Source organism: Mytilus californianus, unplaced genomic scaffold, assembly GCF_021869535.1.
Source record: "Mytilus californianus isolate M0D057914Y unplaced genomic scaffold, xbMytCali1.0.p SCAF_4, whole genome shotgun sequence".
NCBI classification, from domain to species: Eukaryota; Metazoa; Mollusca; class Bivalvia; order Mytilida; family Mytilidae; genus Mytilus; species Mytilus californianus.
Genome location: NW_026262690.1, coordinates 31,723,996 through 31,743,326, shown reverse-complemented (window position 1 = coordinate 31,743,326; position 19,331 = coordinate 31,723,996). Strand labels below are relative to the sequence as shown.

At 31.6% G+C, this 19,331-nt stretch overlaps 1 protein-coding gene across 3 annotated transcripts in view; it reads left to right on the top strand.

Annotated features, from left to right (window-relative positions):
• LOC127737880 (Na(+)/H(+) exchanger beta-like) overlaps nt 1-19,331 on the top strand; it is a 103,085-nt gene that overhangs the window by 27,716 nt on the left and 56,038 nt on the right. For all 3 annotated transcript variants that reach the window (XM_052248831.1, XM_052248829.1, XM_052248828.1), the window contains exons 2-5: nt 2,161-2,233; nt 4,027-4,372; nt 17,363-17,408; nt 18,856-18,897. In XM_052248831.1, the coding sequence (XP_052104791.1) occupies nt 4,096-4,372; nt 17,363-17,408; nt 18,856-18,897 (365 nt within the window). In that variant the 5' untranslated portion in view covers nt 2,161-2,233; nt 4,027-4,095. The remainder of the gene's footprint in view (nt 1-2,160; nt 2,234-4,026; nt 4,373-17,362; nt 17,409-18,855; nt 18,898-19,331) is intronic.

Genomic DNA, 19,331 nt, shown 5'->3' with positions numbered 1-19,331 from the left:
TTTGGCAATAGATTTTTCAATTGCTTCTCTCTTCTGCCACAATTCATGTAAGGAGAGATGTCGGCAGATAGGTGTTACTTTTGGTGTTACCTTTGGTTTTACAAATTTACAATAGCCTAAATATCTTATCCCCACTTCGCCACTTTTACCTAGGAAGGCTAGGATTACAAAAAAATGTATGGAGGAAGTTAAGGATGAAACCTTGTAATTAGCTAGTCATTGTCACCTGCCCTTGACATCATTTTCATGCTCCAGTGGTCAAGTTAAGTTTTCAGGATGGTCTTCCTCAGCATTTATGCATGAAAGGTCAACAATATTTGGTTTATGGATCCGTTTAGAGAAGAATATGTCTGTTGATGTATGTCATATAGCATTGACATCATTTTCAAACTTCAGTGTCAATCAGATCATGTTAAGTTTTTGTAAGAAGATCTTTTCCATAGTACCTATACAGGACAAGTCAACACTACTTGGTTTTGATGATGGATGGAGCAGTATTTATCCTTCTAACATGTTTCTGTCTTTTGGAGCAGTATTCATCCTTCTGACATGTTTCTGTCTTGTGGAGCAGTATTTATCATTCTGACATGTTTCTGTCTTATGGAGCAGAATTTATCCTTCTGACATGTTTCTGTCTTGTGGAGTAGTATTTATCCTTCTAGCATGTTTCTGTCTTGTGGAGCAGTATTTATCCTTCTGACATGTTTCTGTCTTGTGGAGCAGTATTTATCCTTCTGACATGTTTCTGTCTTTTGGAGCAGTATTTATCCTTCTGACATGTTTCTGTCTTGTGGAGCAGTATTTATCCTTCTGACATGTTTTTGTCTTGTGGAGCAGTATTTATCCTTCTGACATGTTTCTGTCTTGTGGATCATTATTTATCTATCTGACATGTTTCTGTCTTGTGGAGCAGTATTTATCCTTCTGACATGTTTCTGTCTTGTGGAGCAGTATTTATCCTTCTGACATGTTTCTGTCTTGTGGAGCAGTATTTATCCTTCTGACATGTTTCTGTCTTGTGGATCATTATTTATCCTTCTGACATGTTTCTGTCTTGTGGATCATTATTTATCTATCTGACATGTTTCTGTCTTGTGGAGCAGTATTTATCCTTCTGACATGTTTCTGTCTTGTGGAGCAGTATTTATCCTTCTGACATGTTTCTGTCTTGTGGGGCAGTATTTATCCTTCTGACATGTTTCTGTCTTGTGGATCATTATTTATCCTTCTGACATGTTTCTGTCTTGTGGATCATTATTTATCCTTGTGACATGTTTCTGTCTTGTGGTCAAGTTGTGGAGCAGTATTTATCCTTCTGACATGTTTCTGTCGTGTGTATTAATTCTATTGAACCTTATAATTTCTGTATTATTTATCAACATGAATGAGCTTATTTTCATTATAAGTTGTTAAGTTCTACGGTCTATACATTTGAAAAGAATAAGAGTGCATGATATGCTGGAAATATTTCCATGTGCACATTACAGATATTATTTGACTAGTGAGTTAAATAACCTAAGTTTGAGACTTCATTACCCTTTAAAAACAAATATTGCAGCAGGAGAGATATTCTTATGTGTCAGTCAACTCTTCTTCTTCACCAACATTGATTTGAAATCATTATGTAGTGTACATATTTTTTCAGATAATTACCTCCTTTTAAGCAAAATGATTTTGAGAAATTACAATATTGGAAAAGTCCTTACGACATATGTGCAAATTTTCACATATAGAATGTAATTTTGTTACCTTTAAAAATATTAGTAATTTCTACTGATTTACTGTTTTATCATATTTGATCTTATGGTTGTGTTTGTAATCTTTCTATGGTGTGCAGTTGCAAGCATTTATTGACATATTTTTAATGATGTTGATATACCTAAATTAGTATTTCTCTGCATAAATAAATATTGACTGTTTAAGGAAGAAGAACATACAGATTAGGATATCATCAAAGGTATTTATTCAAATTATTGGTAATTGATTGGTTGCCTTAAGTGAGATGATAATGCAGTAAAGATAATTGTGATGTGGTAAAAGCCATGTAGGTCTGAAATATTGAAATTTTCCTTTAGAGTGACCCAGCAGCTCTCTTGTGTATCATGTTATGTATGAATCTGTCAATTGCACTAAGTAGTTTATATTTGTTTCTATCTGCAGATGATTGGTTGTACAGATGAGGAAGCATTATTTGCTAACTGAATAAATGGAGTATTGATACTTGCAATAACAGGTCAGTAGGTTTTGTTTTTAAGGATCATATGATCACAAAAATTTAAGTTGAAAGTTGTTTTTGAATATGTTAAGGGTCGTCTGTTTGTCTATCTGAAAGAGCTGGTTAGAAATCTTTCCTCAAACTTTTCTTGGCTTCTATGAAAGGGAATGATTTTATATCAGGTCTGCAGCTTCATAATGTTGAGTTATAAACGTCAACGTTGACATCTGCCTTGCAGCCACTTACTGTTTGCCGATAATTTGAAATTTTACAACATGCATTGTGATAGGAAAACTTTTGTCACACTTTTGTTTTGCTTCTATGGAAGGTAATGATTTCATATTTGGTCTGCAACTTCATTTTGTTGATTTGTAGAGGGTAAGCAACAAAGGTGGATTTAGTGGGGGGTTGCATATTAAACCACTGAGCAATGTTTACATCTACTGTGCAGCTAGTTTATGTTTCCTTTTATAGTTTGAAATTTTAAAACACTCAATGTAAGCAAAATTCTCGTCAAACTTTTCTTGCCTTCTATGGAAGGAAATGATTATATATTTGTTCTACAGCTTGATAATGATGAGTTATAGTTTGTAGTGTGTAAGAAATTTGTACATCTGCACTGTAGCCACTTCCTGTTTGCCGATAGTTTGAAATTTTACAATACTGTAAATTCAGAAATTATTGCGTGCATTTATTATTGCAATTTTTTAAGAAAAGACAAAAATGCGAGATTAATTATTGCAATTATAGGAAAAACTGCATACAGATATATGTATCAGATATCAAAATGTGAGTTCTTATTATTGCAGTAATCACCCAGTCTTATTATTTGCAATAATAAAAACCTCGCAATAATTTCTGAATTTACTGTACTCATTGTACAAGGAATGTTCTTGTCTTCAGAGAAAGGGAATGATATGTAATTCTTCAATATACATGTTACCTCAATCAATTGCAATTTTTTATATGCCCCACCTACGATAGTAGAGGGGCATTATGTTTTTCGGTCCGTTCGTCAGTCCGTCCGTCCGTCTGTCCCGCTTCAGGTTAAAGTTTTTGGTCAAGGTAGTTTTTGATGAAGTTGAAGTCCAATCAACTTGAAACTTAGTACACATGTTCCCTATGATATTATCTTTCTAATTTTAATTCCATATTAGAGTTTTGACCCCAATTTCACGGTCCACTGAACATAGAAAATGATAGTGTTATATTATATATATATATATATATATATATATACAAGTCTAAATTGAAAACAACGTTCAAACCTATGATTGCGTTGGATAAAAACCGCAATTTTTATACGTGTGCATGCAAAACAAATTTCTTGGTAGAGGGGTCTAAATACAGCACAAACAACATTTTCCAAAAGACCAAAATGAGTGAAAAAGTATATTTTAACAAAACGCATTTGACTAGCAGGTCGAACAACTGATGTTCTTAAACCCTGCTGACTGCCATTGGCGATTGCCAAATAAACGGATCACAAGATGTAACAAAATAGATATATATATATACATATTTAAAATTTCAATAAAAACAGTGCAAGTACAAATATAAAAAAATATTAAGAAGAAAATGCAAATTTTTTGCTGTTAAAAATAGTTTACATCATTTCTACTGGTATCACTCCTGACAGAAGATATTCATGGTAAACATTTATAATATATGATATTAAGATAGGTTGTCTCTTTTATCATCATGTTTAAAACATGATATAAGCATGCTTGAAATAATATAAAATGATTTTAGATACACCAAAATATTTGCATTTTCTCCTATTTTATTTTCTATGTTAAATTTCATTTCAGACATATCCTAATATGTGAATGATTAAGTTGAAAGTTAGTTAGATTTAGAATACTACTAAGCCAACATTAATGATGGAGTTTACAAATATGTTACTGTCTTTGTTCTTCATTTGGACATTATGTTTCTCCATGTGTGATTGTAATACTGGAGGACGAGTGGCCCACCAACCCAAGTACAATACAGATAATAGTAGTACAAAAAGTAATGAGACACACCTCGATGGAAACAATACAGATCACCATCGTCATATTCATGGTGTAGAAATTGCTGAATGGAAATTTCAAGAGTTACGAGAGCCTTTCATTTTTACAATTGTTGTTTTATTAGCTGGACTCAGCAAAATTGGTAAGTAACCTTAGAAAGGGGGGGGGGGGGGGGGGAGAGAAAAAAGAAATGTTCGTTTATTTCATTTAATATGAAAATTATCATCAAAGAGACCTCCTAAAAATTACTTAATGTTATAGAATCTTAAGCAACGGATGGTACAATGTAGCTGCTTGAAGGGTTACAAAAGATTCTGGTACATTTATTGATCATGATTACTGTAAATTCAGAAATTATTGCGTGCATTAATAATTGGGATTCTGAAAAAATTACAAAAGTGTAATAGTAATTATTGGGATTTAAATTTTTTTTTACAAAAGTGTAATATTAATTACATTTGTTGTATTGCGATTTTAGAAAAAATCTGCATACATATTGAAAAACCTTGCAATAATTTCTGATTTTACAGTATGTCATGATGAGTGTCCAAGTATGGTACAGGAATCACATGTTTGTTTCCATAAGTAATTCAAAGTAAAAACTGCATCAAAATCAAACTTAAATTATAATTCCAAAATGTGGATTAACCCCCAAAGACACCTGAAGCTCAGAAATGGTAACATCTATGCAAAATCTGATGACATTTCACATGTCTGCAATTTACTCTTTATACCAAGAGATACTGATGCAATTATAAAGTATTAATGCTGATCTTTCATATTTCCATTTAATGTCATTGAAGCTTCCATGATTTGTTTGCATTAACAAAGAGTAATATTTCATACAATTCTAGAATATGCATTGGAAGACTTAAGTCTCCTGGATATTTATAAAAGGAGATGTTGGTTGATGGTTTGATTGATTGACAGTTGAGTGGCAATGTATACATATAGAAAGCAAGAGAAAGATCAGATCAGAATTGCATTCAACATTTTAATACCTGAATTACAATATATATCTTATTTGAGAAAAAAAAAATGGCCATTGCTTGTGGAGAAGTCCAGTTTTCATTTCAATTAAATTTACCACTATCAATTATACCTCTTAGCATCTTAGACACTGTATTTTTTAGGGTTAACAGTCTTCTTTAATTCTAGGATAGTTTCCTTTTTGTAACAGTTTACTTTACTATGTTTAAATAGTAAAAGTCTGCAATGAGTAAAAAAGGAGAGCCAATGAATTATTTGAGGGATGCCATCAGCAAATCATGCCAATAGACAATTGCTGAAAGAGTGTTGCATTATGGGAAGGTCACTGTTTTGTCTTTAACCTGAACACTGAGCATGAGCAACATAAGTTTAGAGGACAGAAATTTATTTTCTCAAAAAATCCATTCAAACAAAAAATATTCTAAAAATTATGGGAAAATGTTGTATTTTATTCAGGAAGGAAATGAGAGACCTTGTCAAAAAAATTTAATGATCAGAGATAAATATGATTATTAAATTGTTTATGTCAAAGATCTGTGAATGATATCTCTTATCTTAAGTACAATTCTGGGTTACCGGTATGTGCATTTTATGATCAAACCATATCTTTTTGCACATTTCCTGTCATTGACTGTGTGAGATTGTAGGACAAACAACTATATCGACTAAAGGAACTAATGAAAAACAACTGTCATATTCCGTACAGGCATTTTCTGAAGAAAATTTGGGGGTTAAACTTGGTTTTATAGCTAGCTAAATTTTACCTCGCATGAGAGATGTTTAAAGTTCCTTTATATTGACATTTTGGGTGAGTAACCCAAACAGACATCATTGGTCAATGTGACAGTAATTTGGATCCAGCAGCCAAAACTGTAAACATATAGCACAGATATACAATGAATTAACACAACTGACTAAAAAAATGCATACAAACATACAAAGAAATCTGACAAAAAAGTTATCGTAGTTGATAGTAAATCAGACATTTGTCTGCAGACAGCAAAAAAGTTTTTGTATTTTATGCCATACTATTTTGTCGAAGACAGATGAATTGCTCCATTTTGATCTCATTATAGAAGCTGACATTCCAAGCTTCTCCTTTTGTTATATACCTACTATATTTGCAAATGAATTAAATTTATTTCATGTGTGATCATGATAGATAGAACCATCCATGATATATTTCTTTTCTAAAATGGTTTCCGATTCTTTAACAAATTAGATTGGTCAAGTACATTGTAGTTGCATGATGTAAATGTTTATTTATGGTCTGTGAAATTGAGGTTAGGTTGACAAGAGCCTATTAAAATCCAGACAGGAAACCTTATGTAACAGCAAGTGAGGTATATGTTACACCACAATGTAGCAAATTGTTCTTAGCCTTAGATTGGAAAATTGAATTATTGATTTTATTTTGACCAATATTAAAGAAATGCTGAAGTCATTAGAGCTAGTTGTATATATATATATATATATATATATATTTCTATCATTCTATCATGCTATAGCATGGTGGACATCTGATGGCAATATAGACTTTAAAAATAAGAAAGATTATAATTATAAAGGTCACCATCAGACTGTTTTGGCAAGTATTCCCTTTTGGTAATATATTATGCTACAACAAATGTCAACAACAGTTAGTCATTTATAATAAAAGGTATAAAACCACTAATTCATAGCCCCATTGCTTTCTGTGTTAAATTCTGCAATTTCAAGCATAAATGGCTACTTTGTCTTAAGTTCAAATAAAGTGGCAGTTATTTCATATCAAAACTGTACCTTATGCTGACTTGTGCTGAAAAAATCAACAACAATTTAATTGCATATTAGAGCGTACTGGTTCCCGGAAGTTTGATAGTACAAAAACAGGAACTTCTGATCTGAACAACAGGCCAAATGAGCCCTCCTATTAAAATTTCATATACTTCTTTATTATTCAAATAAAACTTTCAACAAGGGTTTTACAGTGATCCCAAGTCCCCAAACTTTCATTTGATACTAAAACTACCCAAATATTCCCACTATTGACAAAAATACAGCTATGCGTAGGAACTATTTTGTTTAAAATATGTACTACTTTCTTGTATGTTCTTTCCGACTGGGCCTGAATTAGTGGTTCTATACCATAAAGCACTTGTTAAATTAACAAAGTAATAAGCTTCTTATACAAAATAATAAGTGTCTTGCAAATTCAATGTAAATTTTATGACAAATTTAATAGTCATGATAGTCGAAGTGGTACCCATGTGTTTGTTTAAAGCTTCTACTCTGTAATGAAAAGGTCATGTCTTTTGAAATTTTTTACTAACAATGTTTGGGAAACCCAAATATTGACTAATTTCATGATGAATCAGAATAGATGGCAAACATGGCAGCAGAAATGTCAGAAAGGTTCCCAGTAAACCCTATGGGAAATAGCATGTTTTGTGTCTTCATTAGGCATAGGTGTCCACATTGCTGGTGGAAATTTTGACTCACTGGTTAGGTGATAATTTTTTTTTTTTTTTTAAAGTTATATGTATAAGTAAATTTGTTTAATTTTGGAAATCATAATTTGTTTATAAAAAATCAAGGATTTATTTTATATATATATTTTTTTAAATTAATCTGCACAAACGTAGTGACTTTTCAACAGGTAAATTTCCCACAAACGTAATGCGTTTTGTCCCGCAAACATAACACGCTGGCTTACATAACATAGAAATCTTGTGTTTCAATGTGGGACTCATCAAATTAGTATGCAGGAAATGTTTAAGCTATGCTGGTAGTGAAGTGGGCATGTTTCGGTGGCAATATTTGAAATATAATTGTTTTTCTTATCTGGTAATGATAAAAAAAAAGGAATTTGTAGTGTAAAGTACCTAATGTAAAAGATGGTGGGCATCATGACAATACTCTGATTTTTTTGGATTTTTTTTTATTATAATTTTCAAAACTCCTGTGTATTTAATATTAATCAAATGGAATGCCTATTAATTATGGTGCCTCCTCATAGGATTGATGATTTAGAGACCCTCTATGAACAAAAATCCTCATTTTATACTGATTGGTTGACAAACATGGCTGCAGTGATGCTGCAAAAGTGTGTGATTATCAACTTTGGAAATCACCTTTGTATCCTTTTCTTGGAATCTATACAAGGCCAGTGTGGATCAATCTAATCCTGTAAGATATATATGGATGGTCTTACATAAACGTATCTAATTTTATTTTGTTTTAAGAAAAAACATGACGACTAAAGGCAATTTTTTATTTTGATTGATGCATTTTTGACTTTCTCCTCCCCCTTGAGCTCTGTTGGAAATCTTAGAAACATCTTAATCTGGCCATTGTAAACATGGCATGGAGAAAAAAATGTACTGTAGAAAATTCCTCTTTTCATTCCACCTGAAAAACCTAAACCATTCTCCCACCCTTATGGCCTTATAAGATGTAATTCTTAATTATGATTAAATTTAAAATGAAATGGAAATATTCTAAAAAATCCTGTTAAAAGTTAGGCTAAGAGCTTCCAAACTCCAGGAGACTGAACAGATTTAAAATGTAATTGTTCTTTGCATTCTCAATATTTTCTAAGCTTGATTGATATTTTATTTGTTCTTTTGGGTTTAAGAATTAATGGTGTAACATGCACTTTAATGGTATTGATAGTGTCATGCTATTTTAAAAGTTATTCTTAGAAGAACTTTTTGCCTGTAGCTAGAATAAAAGGTTAGACTTTCCCCTTGGGATATAATTGATATTTTAAAACTGTTGTTTTGATATAGTGTGTTATATAGGTTTTTCCAGGTATTTTCAAAAGTCTGGAAGGCATCAATGAAGTCTTCCTATTCATTACCATGTTCAGACTTCAGGTAATTCATATTCCGAGTTCTAACAGTGGTTTTAAGAAATGCACATACAACAGTTTCAAGGAAATTTAGAAAGATAGAATGAACAATAAACAATTCAAGGAATGTATGGGGAAAAAAGGAATTTTTTAACTCTTTGTGATATTCCTTGTTATAAAATGTGTTATCTCTATTTCTTTTATTCCTGAAATATCTTTTACAAAATCAATAGTCGAATAATATGCTGATAATAACTCAAGCAGCTACATTTATATGCCAATAAAGTCCTATAAAACAGATTCTTAGAATCATTCTTTTGTACTTTATTGTGGACAATGTAATCAGCTGTGGACATACAAATCATGTGTATTTATTATCTGCCAGTTAAAAGGAAATTTATATGGTTATAATTTAATAAAGATGGCTTGAAATCTTTAATTTGTTGAATTATTTAGAATCTCTTGGGGATGACTAATCTTAAGAATTCTTGTGACTTCATCAGAGCCTATGTAATTAACTAGACAATGAAGATAAAAGAATACCAGTAAAGATTCAGAGACAAACATCCATCTTAGTAAAATAAAAGACAAATTGTTTATAAGTTTAAAGCCCAGTTATCACTAGCGAAGTTAAGTTGATCAAAGTTTTCTTTGACTAGGTAAACTTGGTAAACTTAATTGGTCTAAGTCATTGGTTGTCACTACTATCAAAGTTGTCAATCAAAACTTGGTCAAAGATAAGAACAAAAACTGATCAGCATGACAAGATCTAAAAATGATTAAGACAGCATGGTCTATTAGTTTGACAACTGCTTATTGGAGTTATTGCCCTTTAATGACAATTTTTTGGTGTTTTTGTCTTAGATCTTAAAAAGGATAATAGATAGGTGGAAACTTAAATTAGCAAAAAGATCAGAAAGATAATATCTACAAATAGTTTACATTATCAGAATCGTATGTTGACTCCATATCAAAGTTCTTGCTCTTTAATGACAATTTATACCAATTATTTGCATGTTTGCCTATTGTTTAGAGAACTAAACACAAATAGATAGACACTTTAAATGGAAAAATTGATCAGCAAGACAGTATTTAAGTTTGCATGGCCTGAATCATCAGTCAACTCCCTTTAAGAGTTATTGCCCTTGAATGATGATTTTTTTTATCATGTTTTTGCCAATTATCTTGAAAACTATAATAGATAGATAGAAACTTTAAAAACCAAAAATGATCAGCAGGATAAGATCTACAAATTTGTCAAACAAGACTCAAAATTGTCAGTTAGCTCTTTATGGAGTTATTGCCCTTTAATGATTTTTACCAATAATTGCCATTGTTTTTGATGCAGGTGAGCGACAGGCTCTTTAGAGCCTCTAGTTGTTGTCTTACCTGCTACAAATGTTGTGTGGCAAGACATTGGTGTTACTTTTCATGCAAGATTTTGGTGTTACTTTTCATGCAAGACATTGGTGTTACTTTTCATGCAAGACATTGGTGTTACTTTTCATACAAGACATTGGTGTTACTTTTCATGCAACATATTGGTGTTACTTTTCATGCAACACATTGGTGTTACTTTTTTAATATTATGGCATAGTCTATTTCAGAATAAGTTATCATGATACTGCATTCTCTATATTGTTGCATTACAGTCGGTGCATATCTGTGGAATCCTGTATGAGGCTAGACTGTTTCTGCTGCCTTAGTCATGCTACTTGACTTCAAAATTTTACTAGAAAGTTTTCTAATTAAGTGAATCCATGTTGAAACTTATGATAGGATATTGATATTTGATAGGATAAGCTGTTACATCAAATCCACCTTTTTTAAATTGAAGAAGAGTGTGAGGCTCAGTTCCCATTCACACTCCTTTGGTAAAGGTTAAATTTGCTTGTAACTTCCTCAGTGACGTTTTGGTTACATGCTTGCCTTTGCCTACCAATGCAATGATACCATAAGTTTTCAGAGCATACTATTGGGCATACATGTGTTTTTATTAATTCTGATAAGATTTTTTATTACTGTTTTATTAATTCTTATTATATAAAAAATATTAGAATATGCTAATATGCTAATAAGCCCCTCTTTTAGAAATAACAATAAAACCTGTATGTTTTTTTTAGTAGGCTATGAAAGCTTATAGTCCATAGGTAGGCAAAATTTGTCTTTCTAAAACTGACCTGGTTAATGTAAAATGGTCAGTATGTTATATGCAGGAACTTTTTTGTAGAAAAAGCACTTCGATTTTTGTGAACATCAGAAAAAGTTAAGAATTTGCACATTTGATAACTGTCCCTAGGTGTTTGAAGTATGAAACTTAAGTAAAGAAAATAATTTTCAAGACATCACTGTCTTGAGACTTATTACCTTTTTACGAAATAAAAGGAGAGTTCCAGAATAGTTGTTGTTTCAATGTTGAGATTGAAAAAGTCGTATCTCATGATATATATATATCTTTTATAGATTTCTGACGTTATCACATGAAGTTTCTGTGTAAAATAAAATTGCACATGGCAAAAAGGTCGATCTCGGAAGTAAAGTATTAGTTAAGTTAATGTTTATGCTAACAATAACAGACTGTTTTTGGAATCCTATGATATATATCAACAAAACGTAAGACAACTGAGTATCTCCATTGATTAGAGAATACATACTGCAGAATATAATTAAATCATCATGGTTTGATCTTGTCTTTTAATGAGAAACCGAAGAAAATTTTATGGTATGTTCACTGTCTTTAGCAGATATTGTAACATGACAAATGGCAGCTTCTCACAAACATTAGCTATACAATTAGGAACTATTCAATGCAGGATGGTACTTTGGTGATGGTAAATTGTGGTTTTGCTGAATTTTATTTTATCTGGTCAAATTTTTGAATTAATACATGGTATGCAATTTGTCAAGATTCTGAACATTTAGGGCTAATAGTTTTGTGACTGGTTGTTGTTTAATACCAAGTGTATGTTATTACCTACTCCATAGATCTTTTTTTTGTAAATTTTACATCATGTACATACATGTATGAATATTGCTTAAAAATTCATACCAGAAAATATTTTCCAAAAAAATTGGGGGTAATTACAGTTTTGGTTTTTTGAGATGCAAGTTGTTGAAATTAATAGGTTCATATATATAGTTGTGAAATAATACAATTATACAGGGAAAATCATTAGAATTGGCAGATATTTTTACATTATAAGCATTTTCTGACTCATCAAATATTATTAGTTACTGATTGAGTTTGGTTTGTCCTGGTTTGTCCTGGTTTACATAGATTTGAACAAATTATGACGTTACAATATTTTACTCATTGCAAATAGGAATATATAGTTATCGCATTATTGCATTGACACATTTTATTTTTTGTTTTGTTTTGTTATTTCTAGGCATTTATTCATTTATCATAGTAAGCCTCAACTTCTGCAAACCTTCAGATATATTATTTTATCTGTCTGAAAATCAATTTGAATTTTATGATGTTGCATAAAATATTTTACTTTTACTGGTTACACACATGCACATGATGTAATTTTGCAATAAATTTCACAAAATATTCTGCCTTGAATCGCTTTTAAAAATTACTCATCTCTTTAACTTGATGTCAATCCACAAAGTAATGTCAAACAAACCTTTGAAAGAATTTGCACAATATGCTTGCATAATTAAACCAAAATATCAATATCTATATATAAAGCAATCCCATAAACCTCCTCAAATTTAGAATTTACAGATCATTTAGTTATGTTGTATTTTAATCTCAGTTTCGACTGAGCTGCGGAACTGTAGCTCATAAGTCCTCGTCAAAAAATATCATAAGGACCTATGAGCTACGGTTCCGCAGCTAAGTTTCAACCATGATTCTAAATTAAGATGATAACACCTCTGAAAAAATTGAGATTGGGATAAATAAAACCTGTTTATTTTCTACACAACATAATAAATCTTTTCCTTTGATAAGATGAATGTTAATTTTACCTATTCTGAGATGAATAATAAAAAACTCAAAGAACTCATAGAAATTATTGATGGAATGAAACATAAGGGACATTATTTTCCTGTCAATATTTATTATGCATACTCACTTCAACAGAAGATTAATAGTTTAGTTCTAAATAAGTTTTTTTCTCTCTCAGCATACTCGGGAAAATATTATATTCTCTCTTAAATGAATCCCCTGAAAAGAAAAAATAACACTTTAAGGTTTTTTTATGGTTTAGTATTAAATTTCCTCATGTCAATCTATGTTCCTTCCTGTAAATGTTGCTTCCCTGAAGACAGCATGTATGGACAATATTCACACTTGATTTATAGCAAACAACCCAGCCAATCTTTTTCCCCAAGCATAATCTATTGTAACAGATGGAAAGAAACTTTTTTATGGACCATTAATTGTTAGTAACTGAAGTAAACTAAATATGTTTTTCTGTGTGATATAAATTTACTTTTACTTACACTTTGCTCTACCTCTCTTCCAAAATTATTTTTTCTGACAATTAAGCTGAACCCATCCATGCATTCTTTCCTGCTCAGAAACAACTACTTAATGTGCACAATATATAAAGCCCCACCCTTTAGTCATGGTTTATTGACTTTGAAGCTTTTTATACGACCGCAAAAAATTTGAGTTCGTATAATGCTATCATGTCGTCATAGTCGGCCGAAGACACATTTGGTTTCTGGACAATAACTTAGGTTAAGTGAATGGATCTCTATGAAATTTTACCAGAAGGTTCAATACCACAAAAGGAAGGTTGGGATTGATTTTGGGGGTTATGGTACCAACAGTTTAGGAATAAGGGGCCAAAAAGGTGTCAAAAACAAGCATTTTTGTAGTTTCCGGACAATAACTTGTGTGTAAGTGTATGGATATCTCTGAAATTGTACCACAAGGTTACATATCACAAAGCACAAAGGAAAGGCTGGGATTGAGTTTGGGGGTAATTGCCCCAAACATTTAGAAATTAGGGGCCAAAAAGGGGCCAAAAACAAGCATTTTTATACGCCCGTTTACGGGACGTATTATGGTATACCGTTGTCCGTCTGTCCGTCCGTCTGTCCGTCCGTCTGTCCGTCATCAACAAGTCCGACATTAACTCAAAAATGCTTTAACCAATTTGCATAAAACTTTGGTGAATTGTTTATATCTATTGACGTAAGCTCCCTTTCGTTTTTTATAAAATTTAGATTTTTCGTTTTATATTATATTATATTTATATATAAAGTTATGGGGTTTTATTCATTAAAAAAAGGGGGATTTTCCAGTTTTCGGACAACAAGTCAAGAATGCTTTTACCAACATGCTAAAAATTGTGGTGAATTGTTAATATCTATTGACATGAGCTCCATTTTGATTTTTATAAATTTTAGATTTTATGTTTCTGAGTTACAGGGTTTTATTCATAAAAAAAAGGGGGGATTTTCCAGTTATCGGACAAAAACTCAAAAATGCTTTCAGCAATTCTTATGAAACTTTGGTGAATTGTTTGTATGTATTGATGTAAGCTCCCTTTAGAGTTTTATAAATTTTACATTTTACATTTCTGAGTTATGGGGTTTTATTCATTAAAAAAAGGGGTGATTTTCCAGTTTTCGGACAATAACTCAAAAATGCTGTCACCAATTCTCATGAAACTTTGGTGAACTGTTTGTATGTATTGATGTAAGCTCCCTTTAGAGTTTTATAAATTTTACATTTTACATTTCTGAGTTATGGGGTTTTATTCATTAAATAAAGGGGTGATTTTCCAGTTTTCGGACAATAACTCAAAAATGCTGTCACCAATTCTCATGAAACTTTGGTGAATTGTTTATATCTATTGATGTAAGCTCCCTTTTTATTTTAATAAATTTCTAATATGACATTGAGAATTAATTGAACTTTATTTGTTTATAGTCTGACAACAGATTTACTAAGTATTGCACAACAGCAAGAAATCCTTAATTGAACATAAATTCAATTCATATAACCAATTTCAAGTTCTTTGAATACATTTATTCAGAAACCGATAATATGTCAAATATTTAATTACAATCCAAATTCAGACCTGAATCATGCTTGAATATTGTGTCCATTTTTGCCCCAACTGTTCAGGGTTGGACCTCTGGGGGCGTATCTAGCTGGGCTCAGCGAAGCAGTTTATTCTCGTTTCCAGACAATTACTTGTGTTAAAGTTAATGGAACTCTCTGAAATTGTACATTTTTCCTAAAAAGAATATAATCATCAAAATTTTCAAAAAAAATTGGGGTGGGGGAGGGGGAGGGGGGAATTTTTTTTTCAAATTTTTTTTAAGGGGTTCATATTTTATTTCTTCAAAATTTTGGAACTACTAATTGTAATTGATTGACATTTGGTAGGCATTAGCACTTTTATTAGCATTGGCACATCAGATTTGCATGGAAATTATTTGTTCTAGCTGTCCCCTCAGTCATGGTTTGTTGACTTTTATACTTTTGCATAGTTTTCATTTAAAAGTTTGTGAACCACTGATCATGTTTATGGTATGTAAGTTATTGATATTTGGTATGCAGTTGTATAAGCATAAGCACATCTCATTCCATGGAGATTATATTGCCACTCCCCTCAGTTTAGGTTTATAATTTAGTTTGGAACTTTTTACATAGTTTACATGTTAAGATTTTTGATTAGGTGAATTTATAAAGCATTATGGCATATCTCATTTTCAGGGAGATTGCTTTAGCCCGCACCTTCAGTCATGGTTCATTAACTTTAATAAATGTTTTGCATATTTTATAATGCTGAAGTAATACAATTTTAATTTCAACATTCGTATTTTACTATCAAAATAACATACAGGCAAGACAAATCTCTGTCAACAGTTTATTTTATTGGAATGGTCTTTTTTCGTTAGCTGCTGAATGAATTTAAAGCAAACATAACCATGACAACAGGGAGGTTTCTTTAAAGGTTATTGTCAGGTGTTACTTTAGTGCCATAAACAAACAATAGTACAGCTACAGGTAGGTTACTTATAAACATTGAACTTATCTGAACAATAGTACAGCTACAGGTAGGAATTTATAAACTTTGAACTTATTTGATATGCGGTACCTCCTAAACATTTTTTTCTTTTGGAAAAAGACTAAAAGAAATCAAAATACTTGTGCAGTGGTGCTAGATTAAAGTCCTTGCCAATTGTGTGTAATATTGATAGTTAGATAATGATTAATAGCTATACCATTTCTCTGAACTTGTTTACAGGATTGTTTAGGGGCCAGCTGAAGTCCATATCTGGGTTAGGGACTTTGGTGGCCTTGGGCTGTTTTCTGCTCTTTGGTCAGGTTGTTGTCTCTTTGACACATTTGTCATTTCCCTGTTTCCATTCTCAATTCTATTAGTCTGATTGATTGCAGTGTAGATTTGATCTTATTATATCTTTTACCCCATGATAACATTATATATTTCACTGTATTACTATACCCACATGAGTGAAATTCAGAGAGTATATAGTGGAATCACTTTGTCTTGTCTTTGTAAACATTATTCAGATATACATATTGATCTAATGGTATTCATACTGGTGTTTGGCTCTTTAAACGTTGGATGCCTTGAAGGAAATTAATGATACTGTGTATAGTATTGTTGTTCGTTGCTAAATGAGGAATTATAGGTAAGGTTGAGATGTTTCCTTGTAAGGTCACATGTTTAAAATCAACAAAAAATGCTGTTTTTTTTCAAATATATACAAATGTCTGATTACTTTGAATGGCTTTAAGAATTAAAAGGATACTTGGTATAATTGTAGCCACCTTGAGTTTTAAGTAAGATTGGAATAACAATTTGCAAGTCTTCTTAATCTAGAACTTGAAAGGAATTTTTTGTTCATTACTTTCCAATGCTTTGAGGGATGTAAGTGATACTTGGTATTATTGTAGCCCACTTACACAGAGTGTGCCATGAGTAAGGTTGAAATATCTGTCTGCAAGCCCAAGGTCACAAACTTATTTCAAATAAAACCTCTCAAATTTAAATTCAAATATTTTCAAAGGCAACATCAGTTATGTTTAAATATACATTATTTTATTGCAAGATTGGAAGGGGGGTGTCATATATCATAGGCTTGTTCACAGTATGTCTAGTTGGTATTCTATGTGATGACATGCTGAGTTGCTTACATCCACATCCTTTGGTCTCTAGTGGATAATTGTCTCATTGGCAATCAATCCACATAGATCTCCTTAAAGAACATGCTAAAACAAAGTTCAGGCTCAGGTGAGATTTTATGACAATTTGAATAACATTAAATGTTGAATTAATTTTTTAAAACACTAATCTTTTCTCTTTCCAGGCTTCCATTATACAGACAAGCTATCTTCCCTTGTTCCAGAATCTTGGTAATTCTATAGCTATTAGACATCAAGTTAAGCTTGCTAAAACAATTCATCACATGTTTATCTTTAGAACCAAATAATCCCATTAGTGATAGTGCTTCTTTTGGCATTATTACGTGTTCTTTTGCATTTGTTCAGCATGAATAACAAACAAAGTGCTTAGGCAAATTTGATTTTAATCAGGAGCTTTGATTTATATTTATTAAAAAAAAAAACAATTGTAATGATTCTGGAACTAAAAAATATTACTTGGAAAGCTGAAATGTGTCAGGTTAGATTATGAAATGAAATGTAATTTAAATCAGAATACAAGGTTATCTTTCAGAGTTTTGTGAACTGTACATAAACATAATTCCTGGTCAGGAATATTTATAGTATTTTTTTAACACTTCTAGATTTGTCTGGGTTCAAAGGTCATCATACCAAATTGGTCAAACTATACTATACTGCTGCTATGTTAATTATTCTTTATTGTCTAGTTAAATAGATTTAGTTATGTCTAATGGCCTTGAGCTCAGTTTCATGATCCAGTGGAAAGGTTAAGTTTGTGTTCAGCAGAAGGTCTGTTCCTCAGTAACTTTGCATGATGGGTCAACAATGTTTGGTATGTGAATTGTTTGCCAGAAGAATATGTTCGTCTGACTTCTGTCTTATTACCTTGACCTCAACTTTACATTACAGGTTTCAGGTCAAGTTTTAAAAATGAGGTATGTTCCTCAGTAACTTTACATGAAATGATAACAATATTTGGTATGGGGATTGGTTGGAGGACTAAACATGTATATCTGTCTGACAAGATGCATATGGCCTTGACCTCAATTTCATGCTCTAGTGGTCAGATTAGTATGAGTTTGTTCCTAAGTTGAGTAACTATACATCATAAGTCAACAGTATTTGGTATGTGGATTGGTTATAAGGAGATTATGTTAGCCATGTCCATTCATTCTTTTTTGTCACCTTGTACTAATTTATGGTCAACAAGACTTTTTTTCTCACTTTTTATGCCCCACCTACGAAGTAGAGGGGCATTATGTTTTTCGGTCTGTGTGTCAGTTCGTTCGTCTGTCCGTTCGTCCGTTAGTCTGTCTGTTCCGTTTCAGGTTAAAGTTTTTGGTCAAGGTAGTTTTTGATGAAGTTGAAGTCATATCAACTTGAAACTTATTACCCATGAACCCTAAAATGTGATCTTTCTAATTTAAATGCCAAATTAGAGTTTTGACTCCAGTTTCACGGTCCACTGATCATAGAAAATGATAGTGCGAGTGGGGCATCCGTGTACTATGGACACATTCTTGTTTTTTTTATGTTTTCCTTCATTTGACTCAGTTACAGCCCTTGGGTTATACAATTTTAAAGGATGTGTCTGAGGGATCAGACATCCTGACAAACCTAGTGATAGTTATCTAACTAATATTCTGTGTTTATAAAAACTTGTATTTCTATTTTGTAGTTTACTAATTGTTATTGGAACTGCTTTTGGTGTTATATTTTTGTAAGTAAATAGATTATTATTACTTATGATTTGAGTCCAAATTGTTTGTCACAATTTGTAAACAAAATATTTTAAAATTACAATAAACTGATTATTGATAAACATAACAGAAAAGATATTACTGTTTCTAGTGAAGATATGGTATAGTAGCTCTATATAAAAATAGAGATGTGGTATGATTGCCAATGAAACAGCTACCATCATAAGATATTTCTGGAAAAGTGATGTACGAACATAAGAGACTATGATGCAATTTCCACTGAAACAGCTACCATCATCTATTATAGAAAAAAGTGTTAAAATATTCAGACTTTTACAGTAAATAAAAAGAAAATTTTCACAAATCAGGAATAATTTACTGTAAAAATATATCCCGTATAGAGGGTTATTTTCGGGGTGTAAATTTTTGCTTATTTTCACGGATAGAACGAAAT